At 33.1% G+C, this 20,159-nt stretch overlaps 2 protein-coding genes across 5 annotated transcripts in view; one reads left to right on the forward strand and one right to left on the reverse strand.

Annotated features, from left to right (window-relative positions):
* Positions 1 to 20,159, forward strand: part of Bsk (mitogen-activated protein kinase dJNK) — a 142,970-nt gene that overhangs the window by 44,715 nt on the left and 78,096 nt on the right. The gene's annotated exons all lie outside the window — the stretch shown is intronic.
* Positions 10,391 to 12,396, reverse strand: LOC145975477 (uncharacterized). Its single transcript, XM_083105975.1, is given in 3 exon segments — positions 10,391 to 11,851; positions 12,261 to 12,302; positions 12,304 to 12,396. Coding segments are annotated over 3 exon segments (417 nt in total). The 3' UTR covers positions 10,391 to 11,569.

Genomic DNA, 20,159 nt, shown 5'->3' on the forward strand with positions numbered 1-20,159 from the left:
TATGGAAAAATCCTCTTAACGAAGCTAATTAATTTTTCTTTAAAGGAAATATCGAGATAATTATAGAATTTTCTTTCTAAATTAAAACGTATTAAGAATTTCGTCAATTAATTTATTGAGTCATTAAAATTAAGCTATTAATGTGTTGTCTTATTTTTATTTTATTTAAAAACTTATTACGTAACGCAACTTGGAATAATAAACTACTGTGTAAATTCCTAACAAATGCAGAATCTGAATTACGTGTCACACATATCTGCTGTAACTCAGACAAATAATTAAATCATACGTCACTCGTGTAATGTAATTTAACAAATCCAGTAATCTGAGTCTTTCCAACATTCAGTCAACATCTCTAAAATTGGTACGTGTGACGAGAAAATTATACGCCACGCGCAAAGGGAGGATCGTTTCGACTTATCCATCATGCGCAAGGGAGTTAATAATATCAGTGTGGAAACTACCCTTGTTGCGACATTAGTTTCACAACGGAAGCGGATTACAAGAGCTCTCTTTCTCTCTCACTCTCGCCAACGGCCAACGTCCGAGTAGCGTATCTCTTGTCGGGCAGACGCGGGCGAGGTTATATTTAATTTGAGATTAATTCTTGAGATCGCGCAACGCGCTTTATACGGAAAGCGTTTTCACAGTGACAGGGGTTAACGAGGTAATTTAATGAGACCTAAAGGCGCTGTGTTGCGTGAAAATCGCTAGATAAGAGGATGGTTTATTTATTGGCGAGACTTCGCGCGAAAATGCAGATAAATATTTTAAATTTTCAAATTCCACAGTATCACGTGATCTTTTTCATTTATCTAAACAATAGAACAAAAAACGATAAACAGCGAATTATTTACGATAAAAAAAATTTTGTTAGATTTATGTAACGGGATTGTAAAGTATAATTGAAAACTATTAGATGACTATAATCTTAACATTTTTTATTTGATACAAACAGTCGATAAATAATGAGCTATAATTTTTTTTTAAATTAAAAGAAAAATCTTTATAAAATTTTATGAAAAGTGGTTTGGTCTTTATATGTTATCTATAATATTTTTAATATCGCTATTCTTAAAAAGTATATCGCTATAATATTTGTACAATTATCGCCCATTTTATAAATAAAAAAATATTTTGTTTTTTCTTAATTTTTCCTAAACGGGAAATAAAAGCTATTGCTAAATTAGTTTATATGTGCTACATATTTTCTCGTATATTCTTCACATATTCGTAAAAACAAACGTAATATATCTTCAAATTAGTTGATACAGCAGGGCTTTCGCTCCGAACACAATTCGGATGGTCAGGGCTGCCTGAAGCCATAAAGGTACGGTTGAATAGCCTGGTTCTCGGCGTAGGATCACGTGCAATGGGGACATAAACGACCTAGGGGCCGATCTCTCGCACTGTTGCCCTATATTATTACATTAATTTTCCTCATTCTCTGCAAACACTCGGCAGATGGGTATTAAGATATCTTCATAGCGTACCCCTCGTATAGCGTTCGAAACATGTGTTTGTTGCATATACGTGAATGTGTTATTAGTACAGACATAGTTAAATGCGTGCCAAATCGCTGGTAAAATCAAGCTTTACAACTTTACGCTATTGTTACTACTATGATCAATATATTTTCCCTATCGCTTTGGCTTGTCTCATATCTTGTTGAAAACTAGGTTTTAGCAAGAACTCACGCTTCATGAACATTTCTTCTACGCGGGATACGTAAATTTTCACAATCACGTTTTCACCGTGGGTGTGCTCGCAAAATTTCATTTTGCACCTGTAATTTCAAAGATTCACATCGCAACCATAATTCATATGCTGTAATGTGAATTTATACGAGTTGATTTTAGAACTTTAAATCAATTTTAAAAGTATGGATGAGATTAATTATTTTTCATTTCTGCAAAAAGAGAGAAAGAGAGATTCGAACTATAATTTTTAATTATAAAATATTTTCACACGACATATATCGCATATCGTATTCGCGCGCAATGTCCGATCGCGCAAAAATTTATGATGAAATTCTTTTATGTGGGTGAACATTTATCTTTGCGCCGCTCGACACGGTCGAGTTATGTACCGGGTGTTCCGTTTAATTGACTCTGAATTTCGCGCCTGAGAACGCGATATTTGCGGAATTCGAACAATGTCTAGTGTGGGCCTTTATCGATCCATCCTTGCAAGCTCGTAATGCTCCGATTTGGACGCATGGGAAAAAGCGAGAAACGTTCTTTCTCTCTCTTTCTTCTCATCCTCTCCCTCTCGCTCTTGAGAGAAAAGGGCCAACCCCGCGAAATTCACAGGAGGGTCGTTTGATTTATGACGGAAGTTTCTCGTCGCCGAATTTCGTGAAGCTGCTGTTCGCCCTTTTCTCGACCCCTTTTCGGTCGCGTTTTCGCGCGTTTCTTTTTTTCCTTCTCTTTTCTCTCCCTCCTCTTTCATCCAACAACCTCAACCCTTCGTTCTCCCCGGGGTGAGAAATTGTAGGCGGATCCGCGTTTTGACATTGACTGGCCTGATCAATTTTCTCGACCGCGCCTTTTCATTCGAAAATTATTCGTTTACAAATATACTAATGACGATGATAAGACACTAACAATAAGTATTAATCTTGAGTATTATATTGTGCTATTACATTTGTCCGCAAAAGACGGAGATAATTAAAAAGCGGAAAAATTAAATATCTGATTTAAAATAATCAGAGTTGCGTGACACAAAACATTTTTTATTTCACAAAGATATCATTTGTTATTTTTTTCTAGAAGTACTTAATCGAGAAAAGTGCTTTAATTTTCGCAAGTGTTTAATTATTAGAGAAAAAAACTGAGAAAATTACGATATATAAATTTGCAGGAAGGAAAAAAATATTTTTAAATATGACACACACACACACACACACACACACACACACACACACACATTTTTTCTTCATTTTTTATTATTGGCAATTAATTTCTTATATTTTTCACACCGTTTTCCATTATTAAAAAAATTTAAATTGATAATGAGGTCGAATTAATTTAAAGATTATCAGATCTGCCAAGCAATTTTTTAATGAGATATTACTGAGAAATTTTGATATGCGGAGCACGATATATCGGCGTACAATCGCTTTTTAAGCTTACAAACTGCCTTTCAGAAATCCTTATTAAATAATCCGTCTGCTGTATAATTAATGTGCTCGATCATTAGCGTCAGCTATGCTAACGATGATTACTTTGAAGCAAAATTATCACACGCTTTGATTGGCATGACAATGTTACTTTACGGTTCCTTTAATTAAAAAGAGTTTTTCCCTTGTTTTAAGCATCTATGTTACCATATTCCAGTAACACGATTCATCAAACTGTAATTATTGATCTAAAAGTTATGCGAAAATTATTTTTTTAATAACTTTATATTAGATGAATATCTTTAGAGGTTTTCTTTTAGATAGAGAATATTTTAGATAAAGATATCGGATTCGGTTCCTTTATTTTATAAATGAGATACATGATAATACACGCTTCTTAATTGGTTACAATGCATGCATACACTCCATGTTTAAATATTTATATATAAAAAAGATGTTTAATCATTGATTTTATTTTTTTCATGTCATTTTCTCTTATAACTTTACTTTATTTGAAACAAAAAGAGCTATCAATACTTTGTAATTTATAAACACTCCAATGAAGAAGATTTTCGAAAAATTTTAATATAAAAGTAAATAACTGTTTTTATGTATTAATTATTTATTTGATTTATTTTATAAAGACATCTTGGATATATTATATATTTAATATATTATGAAGGATAATTTTTTTAAATATCATAATTTCCACAATACGTATATGATACTTTTAGACATTAGTTCCATTAGTGGATTTTTCGGGACACGAATCGAGCCTTATTTTTTCCACTTTTGTTCGCATTCGCGTTTTCCGCAGAAATAGGAAAATTCACGTTGATTCGGAATAGGTCGAGAAGCTCTCCCGAGGCGCATCGTGAGTTTCCTTATTGATTTGACCGGTGTGTTGCGTCCCCGTACGAGAATAAATTCGTGCTAAATCGTCGTCAGTATCGAGCCATGCCGCAACGCCGTTTATTTCCGTCGCAAAATCGATCTGCCGGTTACCTCGTCCGAATTTTTTTCATCGCAACGAGAATCATAGAACACGTGTCACATTCCGAGAGATCGGAATGAAATCTCGACAAGGGAGAACGAGACAGAGACATTCCATTACATCTAAATTGCAACGAAATCGACAGCTGTCACTTTATCTCTGCGCGCGTGACATTCTATCTCGGACGTTGACTTATAATTGACTACGAAAAATTTCCATGTATTTTCGTATTGTATCGATACTCCCTTCTTAAACGGAAACTTTGGTGAAGCATATACGAGGGTTTTCAGGATAAATTTGCGTGATTTATGCACGATCGAGGAGTCCCTTGGTAAGGGTCGAATGATATCGCTACTTCGAGGAAAGTTTCGTTTTGTAGGGTTGATATTACTGAAGAAGTATTAAGCAGAATAAATAAAACCTTGTAATGTATATAAATTATTTACAATTTTTACACACATATTTATTTTTATTCGCAATTAATTATTTGCATTTATTTCGTAATTGCAATTATTCCGTAATAAATAACAAATAGAGATGGTTAAAAATATCGGCATATCGTTAAATTCAGGCGTTTTTAATTTCGACACTGTTACCGAGCATTGCGCCTAAAATTCACGTAGAATTCGCGCACGCGCCGGATTTTTATTTCGAGTAAGAAAATTAATTGCCTTCTATTACGCGAGAATTAAACGAGTTTCCGACCGAATGCCGGGTGAGATGCGGTCGTCGTTCGCCTCCCCTTTCGAACGCCGGAACGTATTTTCGCTCACTCTTTCCTACCCCTCCGGCAATATGCAGTGCGCCGGTTGTGGTCGTAACTCTCTCCATGGCCGAGAAATAATTGCGCCTGCGTTTTGTTATATTCGCGAGCTTCCGCAGCGCGAATTATCCTTTTACGGCTGTTTACCATGTCGATAACCTTCTCTCGTATATTGAATGCCGAGTATTAGTACAGAATTGAGATGATGATCGAAAAAGGAAGATTGCGTAGAAAAGAGAAAATTAATTTTAAAAAACCAAAATTTTGTAGAATAAATATATATTTTTTAAAGTGTATGATACATGTGATTTTAAATTTAATTTAAACAAAAATATTGAACAGAAGTATTTTGTAGCATACTTGAGAGCAAATATAATTCTCATCAATACTTGAAATACTTGAAATATGAATAGAGTATCGTTTTCGTTTATTGTTATCTTTCTTTCTTTTAAATACATTTCAGATGACATGATAATCGTAAAATTACGCAAGAACACGTTACTTCGAAGACTATTAATTAGCAAATAGTAAATAAAACCGTTCTAAATATCAATAGCACTCCATTTTTATTGAGGTTTAATTAAGGCCGAAGGCCTTGGAGGGTTGGAAACATGAAGTTTATAACGAATCTAAATTTTGGGATGAGTACCGCCGACCCTTTTTCGCAGATCGTTTTGGGATTCACTGGCATGAGTCTGGGCGCCATTGTCGCTCGTTATTTTTATACTTATGCAAATCTCGAGATTTGTCGAAGGCCACGATTTGCAATGCAAAGCCGGGGTAGTCGAAGGAAATTGTTCGTCGACGAACTCGTATTTAATTAAGGAAAGCTCGCGTCCTGCGAGTCCACTGGTATTTCATAAGAACGATTTTGAATTTACATTAAAGTGCTATCGAGATATTTAACACACTGTTATTATTCCACGATTAAGTATCAAGCTTTGTTATTGGCTGTTTGCATAAAACAATTATTAGTTATTTAAAAACTGTCTTGTCCTGTGCAAATCGATCAATACAAATATGTATATATGTGAGAGTCGTTTTGAAAAATTATTAATATCGGCAAATTATATATATTTTATATATATTTTAACTAGAGAGCATTCATTAATTTGAAAAAAAACAAGGAAAACGAACTTGACATCTAAATTATTCAAACAATTAAAATTAAAATCCGTGACAAATTATAATACTTTTATTAATTTTTCATTAAAGAAAAGTTTTTTTAGTTATTTTAAATTTATAAAAAGAATAATATATGATTCTGTGCATCATGACTGTGTATCATGACTTATGAATAATTTGAAACCAAATCTGTCAAAAATACTCGTAAAAGATAATAAGCTCCATTTTGGGATGGCGAGTGTAGAATAGACATTAAAAGCGCATGTCATTTTACGTTACGTTTAATTAATGGCCTATGGGCGAAAATGGTGTGTATTTTCTGGAAAATTAATTCGGGAAATGTGTGAGCGGCCATTGGTATGTCGCCCGTGTGGCTCTCGCAAGAGTGGCCACCTAGTAATATTACATCCACATACAGGGTGTCTCAAATATTGCGCATTTTCTTTCAACTAGAGATTTATTCTTTGCTAGAGATTTATTCTTTGAAATCTTTTGTGTTTTTATTAAGTGAAAATGTTACGTCTTTTATTTTTTTCTATTTTAAATTTGAATCTTTTAAATCAATTTTCTATTATAGTTTCTATTACAGTTTTATTAAAATTAAAAGAAGAGCAGGATTTTTATTTGCTTGAATTTTAATTCCTACATACTTTATATTAGCTTGCTAATTCAAGAATTCACTGCTGTGATATTGAAACAAATGACGGAAGAAAACGCAATCATCGACACCTTGTATATTTGCCACTGCGAAGCTTATACGAACTACGATGTATTGCGCATGTGTTCGTTGCACAAATTGCTTCTCCTGCACAGATACCACAAGCTGCGTCACCTTTAATCGTTTGCGTATATTTGTGTATATTTGTGTACATTTTATATGAAAATGTGGTAAAGCAAAACGGAAGAATGAGAAGGATAGAAAGCTTGGGAAATAAATAACGAGATTAACGCGTTTCGCGTTAAAATTTAGTATGCTACAAAACGGAGTGATTTATGCATCCTATTTCGCGAAAAATACAATGGTTATATATTTAACGATTCGATATATCAAGAGATTCTTTTGGGTTCATATTTCACACAAAACTCGAAAAATGCTACGCACTTGTATATCGCGCATAGCAATTGCACAAAAAGTTAGCCAATTGAGCTATATATCAAAAAACTAAATGAAAGACAAAAAATATTAAAATTCTATATTTTTATTGCGGACGATCGTAGATTACTTTTCACTATTTCAGAATTGGCATAAATGTTTAGGATTGCATGGAGAATATTATTTAATCTGTAAAATTCATTAAATTCAAAAAATATATAAATATTATTCGAATTCTTTGAATTTTTTATAAAACTTTTAAATACATAAAATTAAATTGCATTATTATTATAAATTGTTTTCATATATATTATTATATTACGTTTACATTTTAATAATTATGCAGCGCTAAATAAAAATAAGAATCAACGTTTTTTGTAAGACAAAGCTACTATAAAATGCAACATTGCATCTGCTGTTAAAAAGTCTCGACTAATTTTTGTGTTGGGTCTTAATATTACTGAAGTTAATACCGCTATCGGAAACTACGGCCATACGAGACAACGTGAAACGTGTGTCCGAAACGTTTCAGGAAAGGGACCATTAGTATGCGCCGGTCGTTTCGGTTCGGTAACCGCGCCGGTTCGGAGCTTCAAATCCTGGGATTACGCGCTTGCGTTTGCTGCCTGCGCTGGCCTATACGATACGTTCGATAAAATAACCGTGTTCGATGCACGTGGCAGTATTCCCTGGCGAATCCTGAAATAATTTTTCCCTAACAAGAATATCGAGGCAGAAATAGCATTTCAGCTTTGATCGATTAAAAAGAGAAGGCTTTTGACAAATCGTATTCTAGAAATACAAGATAATAAAATGGTATTCTATGAATAATTTCAAATGAATTTTATTTTAACTGAATTTAGATTTATATATGCGATTTTGCAAAAAAAGTATAACAGCTATGTATTCGAAACGATTCAATCTTGATATAATTTGATTGTATCAAGAGACTCTTTCTCTGTTTTATGCAAAATTTCAAAAAATGTTATGCACTTATGTATTGCGCATAGAAATTGCAAAATCTATCTGATTAGATTATACTATGTCAAAAAATTCAAATATGACATATGAAAGAGGATAAATACTTAAATTGCGTATTTTCATTGTGAGAAGCTACTTCAATTTACGTTAAAGCCTTAAAAACTGCAAAAAGAATTTCAAGTTAATTTTAATCAAAATGGAGGTTATTTATTTTTTCACCAAATATCGAGTATCACACTGTTCGCCAAATACGTCTGTTAACGAATTTTATATATATATATAGGATTAGCGTAGTCGAAAATAAAAGGGTCAACGGGCAGTAGCCGCAAAACTCGTTCGTCCGAAACACACGCGAACTTTTTGGCAATTTCGTTGACATGTACGACACGTTGCATGTAAAATGCGTTTCGCTTTGAATACGACGACCATTTGCAAATGTAGTTACTGGGATTTTAACGAAATTCACCGATAAAATTATTCTAGTTATTTATTTTATTTTAAACCTCAAGTATTTCCGCGAGGTGCAAACGTGGTTGATTAATTCTTGTTAGTGATTTGATAAATATATGTCACGAAGTTGAAAGAATGACAAATTTTTATTTCTGAATATTTTTAAAGAGTTTTATCCAAATTTTTTCTGATAAAATATAAAAATTATATGTAATATATATATAATTTGATAAAATATAAAAATTATATGTAATATATATAATTTGATAAAATATAAAAATTATAATATATATAAAACAAATATTCATAATTAATTTTTTATTTCTTTTTTTTGCTTTCTTTATTTTACATATGTAGAATTTATTTTAATATTGTATTTCTCTTTATTACTATTTTTGATTGTATTCATTTAAGCTTGGAAACAGATTATTCAAAGATATTCTGAGACGAAAATTTCAATCTTCTAAGAAACGAAAAATATTTTACATTTATTTTCTTTTCGAGGAGATGAAACGAATACGAAATCACGAAATGTTTTATTCCTCGCGGCCCGAAATAATCTCGACATAATTTACCGTACCATGATGATGATGGATGTGTCGCGCGACTCAGCTTAATTACCATGTGAAAGATGGTTAACAACGGCAATTAAACAAAGCAATTAAAAGTTTTTCCATGCTAGAGTTACTGAGACTGCGATCGTAAACTCTTTCCTGTGTTTTCTTGGTAATTCGCGAGAAGCATTTTTATATCGGGTTTTTATCTGTTATGTAACGTGCGCCAATTTTATCACTTTTCCTGAAGTTGTTTAGATTTTTTTAGTCGTTATAACTAACGTTAATTCGCTGTGTAAGTAACGGATACTTTGATGTTTGAATAAACTATAGTATAGATGGGCGTCAGTCTTTTAGGTTGTTAAATTTTAAAATTGCGCGTGCGTCATTCAATCGATTGAAAAATACGTATTGTAAAATATTACTGTCATATTTATTTATGAAAACGATATTGTACAGCAACGAAAAAGATGTTGTGAACATTTTTATCTTAATAAAATTTTAATAACAAAAATAATTAATTATTTTCCTCTTCTCCCTTTCTTGCGATATCATTTAGAGTTTTAAAATATATATTTAAAATAGAGTTAAATATAATTGCAAAAAAATGCGAATAAAGTGGGATACAATAAAACCTGTGGAATCGTACACACAAAATTGTTTAATATCAAGAAAACTTGCGAAGAAAATAGACGAAACAATAAAATTATGAAAATTCAGAATATTTCTGTATTTATATACAATGAAAAGAATAGATAAGCTCTATTTTTATATTTTTAAAATAGCATTAAGTGTTATTTTGTAGATGTGAGATCTCTCGCAAGAACTTTCCTTATAGTTCTCTTCGCAACACATTGTGTCACTATTCTCCCGCGAGTGCCTCTAAACTCTTACTAAAGGCATGCGCTTAAAAATGCATTCGTCGCCGTCAAGGGTACAATTCTATCTACGAGAATAACATTCTGCGACATGTAGGCCAAGGAAAAAATATTTTGCGAAGCTTGCATCAAACTTCCACAGTTTAGAACTCCGCAGTTCTTTACCCAAGTTAAATAACTATTTAATATTAAATATTTCGGTGATAACTACACATTTTAATTAGAATCCTGCTGATATAGCTTCTTTGGAATTAACTGGAAGATAAAGTTTCGACAAAATACACATACATACATATTAGGATTCTTTATAATATTAAATATTTTTTTGTCTTCTTTTAATTTTTGAGAAGGAGAAAAATCGCAAAATATATCGTTGAATTTTTACAAGTAATTCTTGTAAAATAATAGGAAAAAGAGAAAAATATTTTAAATCTCATTGCATTGGATTATATTTTTTCTAGAGTGGATTACATATGGATTCATAAATAGCGAATAATAATATCTTACATAAGATACACATACACGAAGAAAAATTAGCAACGTTTCGTCAATTTTTTTTTTGTTAATATTTTATACGATGGCATATCATGCAAAAAATCACGCTGCGAATAATTTCTTCAGGAAAATTCAGATTCACACAGACATTTAGACGAGTTAATAGAATGTATATATAACATGATAATATAACCGAAATGTTTTCAATGAATTATGTGATTCATAAATATAATATATACACAAAGAGACATTCTCGATAACGCTTCGTCAATGTCTTTCTCTTTTTTAACATTTGAGAGAATAGATAATCATAAATCATAGTATCACGTTGCGAATGTATAAATTCAGATGGTGGATGGTCCGTTTCGTTTTTACATAAATTGTAAGCTATTTAATAAGAGAGATGCTGCACATATGTGTAATAATGTAATAAGCGTACTTTAGATATACAAATGTATACATTTTGTCTAAAGTGAATAATATAGATACAACTGCAAGAGGTATTATATATATATATATATGCACGATATATATATATATATATATATATATATATATATATATATATATATATATATATATATATATATATTAGCAATCTTTTACGCAATAAGATACTGTCGAATAAGACTCACAATCAGTTCTTAACATGGTTCGCTTCCTGTTTATTTCGCGCGATTCTTTTAAAAGTTCTATCGTGCATACAAATGGCTATTTAAATCATGATGTAATTGTAATAATTAATCTCGAATAATTTTGCAAAGAGATGGTCGATAATATTTCCAAAATTTTGACAGACCGTATTCAAGAGTCAAGTATCTTATAAAACAATATCTCTCTTTCAGTAATCAAATAAATAACGGCTAATATATTTCGTGGTTTTGTTGAATAATGATATTAATAGACAGTAATTTAAAAAAATAATAATTTAAGTACTTGACGAAAATAAATCCAGATGACCTCATTTTTGACATGCTTTTTTTTTGATGAATTATCTTACGTGGTCGCGTCACGAGTGATGTCGTCGTGCAGTCGGTCGGGTTGTAAAATCAGAGGCTGTGACTGGTCGAATAGTTTCGCGTGTTCCCCCGGGCTTATGTGGTTGCTCGGCGTATCTAGGCCAAGTAATAGGATCTGTAGGCCGCGGAGTAATAGGGGTAGCTGGAATAGGCCGCGTACGCGTAGGGGTAGCTGTATGCGGAGTAAGCAACGGCCGGGGCGGTGTATGCGCTGTAAGCGATCGGGGCCGTGTAAGCCGCGCTGAGCAGCAACCCTCGCTTGTTCCTAGCCGCTTCCGGCGAGATGGGCTCGGCCTGTGCCGGTTCGATGGACTCTACCTCGGTGGGTTTCGCCTCCGCGAGAGCCGCGGCGGCCACCAGGGCGAAAAGAGCGATAACCTGGGAATAGTAAAGAAAAATATGTAAAGACACGTTTATGCGCTATATCATAAGCTTTCAACCTACGTTCTTTAAAGATTTGTAAAGCAAAACTCGGAATTTTGTATTGAATTTTTGATTTTCCTACTTGACGTTGAGAAAATATAGAAAAATAAAACGATTTTTCTAAAATTGAAATTTATAGTCTTGGAAATTTTCAACTCTCATAATTCTGTTTAAATCTTTTTATCGTTTACGAGATATACTTGATTTTCTTTTTCTCTTCTCGATTTGATATTTCTAAAATAAATAAATTAGAATCGTGTATGAAAATGTTATTGTTAAAAATCAGTTGAGACAATTTTTTCTAAAACTAAACCAGTCGACTATGCTAACACTGATATCACAAAGAAAGATTCGTTCTACTCACGGCTAAGCACTTCATGTTTGCAGGCTGAGTTTTGAGAGAATCACTTGGGAAAGCTTGGGAGAGCTCGAAGATCGAAGAACGATTGATGCTCGTGCTCTTGGGGTGGCGGACTTTTATACGCCAATCGTACGTGCATCGATTCGCGATTATCATTTTCGATCCGCGTAATCGCGCATAACAATTATTGTCCTCGTGACATTGTCCGTCGAACGTAGAGGTAGAGAGGGAAACATCATCGGGAATTTAAACGCAAGTGTCGGAGTTGAGCAACCCGTCCTTGGCCAACGTCCAAACAGAGAAGCGCAAGAACCTTTTATTGCGCTGCCTTGTCACATGTAGTATCGAATCTGTAATTTTGTAATATCGATATATTATCGTTTCATAAGAATATAATTAACGTATTTAAAAAATGTATATAATTACAATTTGTTTCAATTTTCTTGTCTTTCTTTAAGTGAAAAATATTTTCGACTTTACATAAAAATGTGTTCAGTGAAGTTTCAAAGCTGATATTTTATTATACACGAATAATGTGTAGAATACAATAGCATAAATAATATGTGAAGAAACATGAGATTTATAACAATGATTATTTAATTTTCACAAAGAACAGTATTACATTTATGACGTCTTCGAGAAAGTGAAGGTATTGATGTATTCTGTTAATTTATGCGTAGCTAAATACGACATTCCCTGCTTCTCATTGATATTCCATGCGATCGTCACGCTTGTCGCAGCAATTTTCATGACGCAGCTATAATTTAGCTATTCTGGCCTTGTATCTGATCGGACCCTGTTCACGGCCAGGGAATCCAGATGGTCTCCGCGTCGTTTGTGCACTATTAGGTTCGGACCGAGTTCGAATTCCTGCGGGATCACTGATGGCGCCTGAAAATCCTAAATTCAATAAAATTCAATTTGCCAGGATCAGATTTTACGGACCCATCCTCATTGGGAGCTATAATCGTCTGAAACTACAATTGTTTACCAAATCTCTATGAACGATTATCCGCAAATACGATTTCTCGATTATAGATTTCTTCGGAATAGAAGAAACTAAATTGGATTTTTTTTTCTGGCGAAAATTTCAAATCAATATACTACGTTTTAAATATTAATATTACTATTAATTATAAATATATGTAAATAAAAAAGCCGCGTTTAATTTCAGACAATCATTAAAAATTTGCTAATATTTAATATTTAATATTAAATGTAAAAAGGGATGATTGTCGCGATATTGATTAATTGTTTATTAAATTTTCAGCAGAACAATCGTGAGCTTTTCGAAGAATCTGCCATTAGGATATATCTCGGTGGTATGATCGCGGAATGCAAGAATTCTGTAGAATTCTTGGCATGATTTACCGTCGGAAATTGTTTCGTACTGCGACAATGTTAAAGCGGGAGACGAAAGGCACACGCGATATGCTTCTCGACACAGTAGTTACGGTAACTTGGCACAGGAGTAACGATCTGTGTCGTTAATCATATTTTATTCAAGTTTCCACTTGTCGCGCTGGGAACACAACGTTATACTCTTTTCAGTGACGATGGACAATTTTTCATGAGCGCCTGTTGTCTCGAGCAGTTATATTGTGCTTTCCAAAAGATAAAACTGTGGCATCGCTAAAGTTGCACATCATTCGCGATAATTGGCTTTTTAACACCCGGGTATAGTATTTCATCATGACATAAAGACATCGACAATGCATCCAGAATGCAATCGCGCAATTTGATATTTAATATTATATTTTGTTAAGTTTGAAATCTACTTTTATTTGAAAAATTAACATTGACAGTTCGCGCTAAAAATAATAGACTAAAATTATGAAAGAGATGTGTTTATTTTTATTTGTTTTAGGGAAATCTGTACATTACATAATGCTATAGCATTATTTATATGTTACATTTAATGGAGAGGTAAATGTAATTTCTGACACGAAAAGAGTCACGAATTAAGGAAAGAATAGGAGATGGAATATTATACATGGTAGTATTTTAATAGAGGCCATTACATGTCTGTTATTTTGCTAAATTTAAAAAAGCTGACGTTTCTCAGGCGAACGAACGAGCGAAAGAGATTAGCGACGAGAATCCGCGGAAAAGTCGCATAAGCGGGAAGAGACAGGGGGGTGGCGGAGGGTGCGACCGCGTCGCATTATCCGTCCAAAATACCAGCTATTTTCCGCTCTCGAGTCGACGATGAAAGCTAAGGCAGGGAGGGAAACGGGAGCTCGATTTCGCTCGCGAAGGCAAGACTTGAGTAATATCGCGACGTCGCTCGAGCGATGACAACGTCGGCCGAGGGCGGTTTGTCGGAGATAGATGCCGGGAATGTCGGAGTGTTTTTCATATAAACGCTGATTGCGAGCCGCATTTTTATCCGCGTCGTGTCGGCATTAGTATACCGTGCCCCTTCATTGGTCCGGATGCTGTGGAGAATAATTTTCGCTGGAACACTTGCCGTCGCGGCGACGTTGAGATTATCGCGATTTCATTTATATTTACTGTCTTGAAGTTTATTCTTCCGGCTTATTGTTCTTTTATGAAATAGAAAAAGAATAATGAAACGGACGAATTATTTGCAAGGTGAACTGCTCCCCGAACAGAGCAAGAATGCAAACGTCTTTCTAAAACGTCGGGAAATCAATTTCTGACAATTTCAAGAATTTTGCGAATAAGAGTTTATCACGGAGATGACAAATCTACAAGTTTCAAATATTTGAAATTTATAAATGAGTGCTTTTTAGTTACTTCCCATTTTTGTAATCTTCTCAATTTTCTTAAAATGTATAACAAATGATACACAAAAATGATGTAAATGCAGTTGTGTGAAACAATGATATCACTTAGAGAGGAAGATCTGTCAATCATCCGCCAATTTCTTCTAGTTTTCTGCGAGATTCTCGTGATTGGCTATTTGACAAACTCGCACCATAAACTAAAAAAAAAGAACTCTAAAAAAGATATAAAACATAAAACTACGCTATTTCGTACGAGAGCAAACTCTCTTGTCGTTTGATTATTTTTCCCAACACGATTAAGAGATTTCTGCACATCTGTGATAAAACGTTATTAAATTTAAATTCCCTCCGGTGCAATTCGGAATGAATTTAAAAACAACAGGAGTGATGCTTATGCAATTTTCTCGTTAAATATTAAGCTTTTTTTGCTTCTTGAAAATTAAGGATTACAAAATTAGAAAGATTAAACTTCTTAAATACATTCTTTTTTTATTTTTTCACTTTTACAATATCTTAGAATGCAAGAAGGTATTATTATAAATATAAATAATTAAATTTTTTTTGCGAATCCAAATAATTGACTTGGTGATTTTTTCGACTGCATTTCTACTTCATTCCCAGTAGCTCTTTTTCATTTTAAATTCTGGTAGCAACTCATAAGCAGCCCAGTGTCCCTGATGTAATCCGCATACGTAATGTCACTGCTGCACGTGCTGTTTGCGATGTCATACTCGTTACATGACTGACCCGTGTAAGCTCTCCATACAAGCATATGTGCGTTTCATGGTCGAATGTACACATCCATGTAATGACATGGAATCATGAGGATAATTTGATATCGTAGTATTTTTAAACCACAAAAGATTATTCGAAAAAATTTAAATTTATCGATATTAAATATGAAAAATCAATACACATATATATATATATATATATATATATATATATATATATATATACGATATTATATAAACGTAAATATATTTTTTCAACGTAAATATATATAATTTTTCTAATAAAATATTTTAAAAGAACACGGAATATTATTAATTTTTTAAAATATTTCTTGCTTTTTTTCGATGCCTATTTCGAAAAATATGGTTTTAAATGACACATAGAGATATGTGCATCGACATTAAGAATGGGATGACACGCTATATACGACAAGAAGATTCGACAGTGTAATGGCATTGTTTCGCACTTTTTTAGAGATCCTCTAGTATTGTCACAAATTACCACTGTATCATTTCTTTTTTTCTTTCTTCGTCGCGTCTTCTTCCCGTCACTTTATTCTTTCTCTTTTTCTTTTTTATTCTTTTTTTTCTCTGCCAGCTAGTGGCATGCTTTATGAATGGCTGTTTTCTTTTGTCGCCATCGTTTTTACAAAATCATTTCTTGCGTTTCGTTTTGTACTTCCAGACGAGCAGCAGAGCAGAAAATGCAAGTAAAGCCTTAAGGAGACCTATTCTGATACTTGTTATTTTATACAGCGTGAATATCTCAATTGTCATGTGTATTCCTTTGTAAGAAAAAAATTGCGACAAGTTTTTCCTAGAAATCGAGTGATGCAGGTTGCTGCTTGTATAAAAAGTATCTATCTGACAAATACGGTCTTAATAATAGAGATTTCTCATTCTAGGATAAATTTTTCAGAGTGCAATGTAATTATTTCACGAAAACAATTTGTTATAGTTTATAACACGAATAGCATAACTAATAAATATAATATATTCTAATATATATATAATTATTATAATATTAATAAATTGTAAAAATATCAAATGTGCATAACAACAATTGTAATAATGCATAATTTAGCCAAAAGAAAAAATAAAAGGAAGATATTAATTAATATTGAATATATTATATAAATATTGACAACAATACTGATATTTGTTTGATAAATGTTAACAATAATATTAATATTTCTTCTCAAATTTGCAGTTTTATTGGGGAAGTTTGATTGGAAAAATTTATGATCTCTCTCTCTCTCTCTCTCTCTCTCTCTCTCTCTCTCTCTCTCTCTCTCTCTCTGTTGATAGTCAAATCTAAAAGTTTGCAATGTTCGGGAATTATCCTGGATGAAGAGTGATGATGAATAATCTACAGTTGTTTGGAACGTATAATCTAGTTGTTTGGAACGAATCGATTCAGAGGATCGATTCGGTGTCTCTATAAGCCGGGTTTAGAGTTTTTCAAATAAATGTCAAGAGAGTCGCGGCGCGACTCTTTTATTGTGAGCAACGACAGCGATGGCGGCCGATATTTGATTTCCGTGCATATTTGCGCTGCCGGAATCCGCAATCGTTTTCCCGATCAAATGGCAAAGTCGATTGGCATCGATTCCTTGATTAGTTGAATACCGCTATCGGTATCGGGCTCCGAAATCAAAATCACAATCCAGATCGCCACGTGCCGAATCGATTTTCGCCGTGAGCTAGAGAGCTAACATTAAATTCATTATAGATAAGCGCCGAACTCGGAATGAAAGCATCGATATTTTATCGTTTCAACTAAAACGGTAGGATAAAGAACAATTGACTATCCGGTACTACACCAAATGTCTCCTTTATCCAAGGGTTTTTCTTTGGTCATTCAATTCTTTCTTGACAAAAATTAAGCTACAGAGATACAAATAAAGAATATTTTATTAATTATTTAATTAATTAAATTTAATTAAACGTTAGATTAATTTAAAAAATAATTATTTATAAGTCGAAATTTTAATTTGTTTCAATTATTTTATTTCAACAAAGTCATTTAATTTGAATCTTGATTCTTAACTTTTGTTACTATTTAAATAAGGAATCAAGATACAAATAAAATTTTATTCCGTTAAAGTAAAGTTGCTGATTTCAAAAATATTTATTATTATCAAAAATGAATTCGAGTGATCTGTAAATATTTTACGGGATTCACAGAGACTAATCAAAAGTCTCGCCTATTAGACTCGAAAATGAAGTAGCTTCGATCATGCGAAAGAGATAAAAGAGAATGTATTCGGTTTCCGCGGCAATGGCAAAAAGCAGGGGGTGGAAAATTGCATGGCGTTAAGTGAAAGTCGTAATAACGGCGGCTTAAGGTTTCGCCGCAGAGAAGCGAAACCCTATCTCTTCGCTTCTCGGAGGAGTGAGAGGGCACGTCTGCGTGCGTGCACAGGACAGAGGTCGGGAAAGCGGTGGACGATCGATAACGCTAGAAACTGCGTGCTTCGAAAGGGTCCTCTCTCATGTGTGTCGTCCCTCGTTCCTCGTTTTATCCTCTCTGCGTCTTTCGAAGAGAGACGAGGGACTTTGTTTCACCATGACGGAGTAAATTTCCGTTCGTCGGATAGTCGCTCGAAAATAATTGCACGGACCTCCGGATTCCGTAAGGGAACAATGTACCTAATTCTTCTCTTTCTCTTCCAACCGATGGCTTCCTACTTGTTGTTCGTCCTTGCCGTCCCAAATGTTATCCTGAGGGAGATGGCGAACGTCACATGGAATGAGATAAGCACTCGTGAGAGTCTGTTGCGGCAGATAAATCATCCGGTCAACATACGGCTTGATAAGCCATATTAAAAGTACTGGTGTTGTAACGCAAGTTTATTGTGTTCTGTGATTCGATAGCTGATATTAACCTCAAATTATTAAAAAAATTCTGTTATTTCTGGAATTTTAGATTTTTAAATAATTATTATTTAATATATGAGTTTCGTATTATTTGTTTAAAGCTTGAATAATAACTAAAACTTTATTATTAAAAACTTTGGAAACGCTAAAAATTTTGGACATTTTAATATCCCTCTGAGAAATATATAGATATTTTAATCTATATTTATACTTTTTATATTTTTGAATTTCAAAAATTATTAATTTATTTTATTATTATTATAAAATCTATTTTGTGTTAAAATTTGTATTACATATATAATAATTGAGAATATTTTCTCGTGTATGAAAATGGCATTAATCATTAAGAAAGAAAAGAAATTGAAAATATAAAATATACTTTTATTTCTACATATCAATAGAAAGAAGACAGTTTTGGGACTTACAATATTTATTCATAATTATTCATATTTTTATGATAAAAGTGAATGATAAGAAACGCTATTCAAACTAGCTGTTACGTAATAGATGTTACGTGATGATGTGATTACTGTTGAGTAATAGATTCGCATTAACGCAAACTAGGAACAATTTCAAATTTGATGGAATCATCGAACAATTATAGAAGACGAAAGAGGCGCATCACGCGCTGACGTTATCGGACACATCTCTCGTCTTCTTCGGAGGCGGCATCGGGATTTTCAGTGGACCGCGAAATATGTCGGCATCGATTCAACGTGTCCAAAAATACTTTCCTCGACGGTTGCCGAGACGCATAATTCGACGGAAATACGATTTCTCAGATGTACATGTCGTGTTCAACGTCGCGTTACCAATGGTATGAAAGAGAGAGAAAGAAAAACAACAATGAGACAGATATAGAGAGAAGGGGGGGAAAGAGAGAGAGAGAGAGAAAGAGAGAGAACGGTTATTTCTTATAGAACGTCTTCTCTTCAACTTCTCGCGCGCTGAGAGCTTCGAAGAAAGCTCTTTCGAAATCTGAGAGCGGCAACGTCTCCAGGGATGATACGGCCTTCTTACAGAGAGATCTCCCCCTAGACCACTGTGAAGCTTCTATTAGTGTTTGCGCGGTAGAAAAACGCATCATTCGAGAAATTCTGCGCGATTTCGCTAACGTCGTGAATAAAGTAATAGAAAAAAAATAGAATAGTAAGATTAATAATTGAATGCTGGAACTTTAAATTCTTGAAATTTAAATATATAGATATATTCTATAAATCAATAAAAAAATATAAAAATGTCATTTTAATACTTCAGTTTCAAAAATTATGCGCAATATCATTTATTATCATTTATTTCTAAAAGCACATAAATGTTAGTAGATTAAATAAAAATAAAAGAAATTAGATTAGTTTCTCTGTTTCTAAAAGTGGAAACCTCTAAATTACAGGTTATATTAATTATTTTAAATTGTTCAAATTCGTATCTCTCTCTATACTAATTTTAATTTAAATTATTATATAAACGTACAATATAATATAAACTTTTATTTATCAGGTTTAACCGATGTAGATTTTCTGCAGAGAATCTCTCAATAC

Source organism: Camponotus vicinus, unplaced genomic scaffold, assembly GCF_025532165.1.
Source record: "Camponotus vicinus isolate PSW18456_S1 unplaced genomic scaffold, iyCamVici1.0 SCAF_8, whole genome shotgun sequence".
In the NCBI taxonomy this organism is placed as follows: Eukaryota; Metazoa; Arthropoda; class Insecta; order Hymenoptera; family Formicidae; genus Camponotus; species Camponotus vicinus.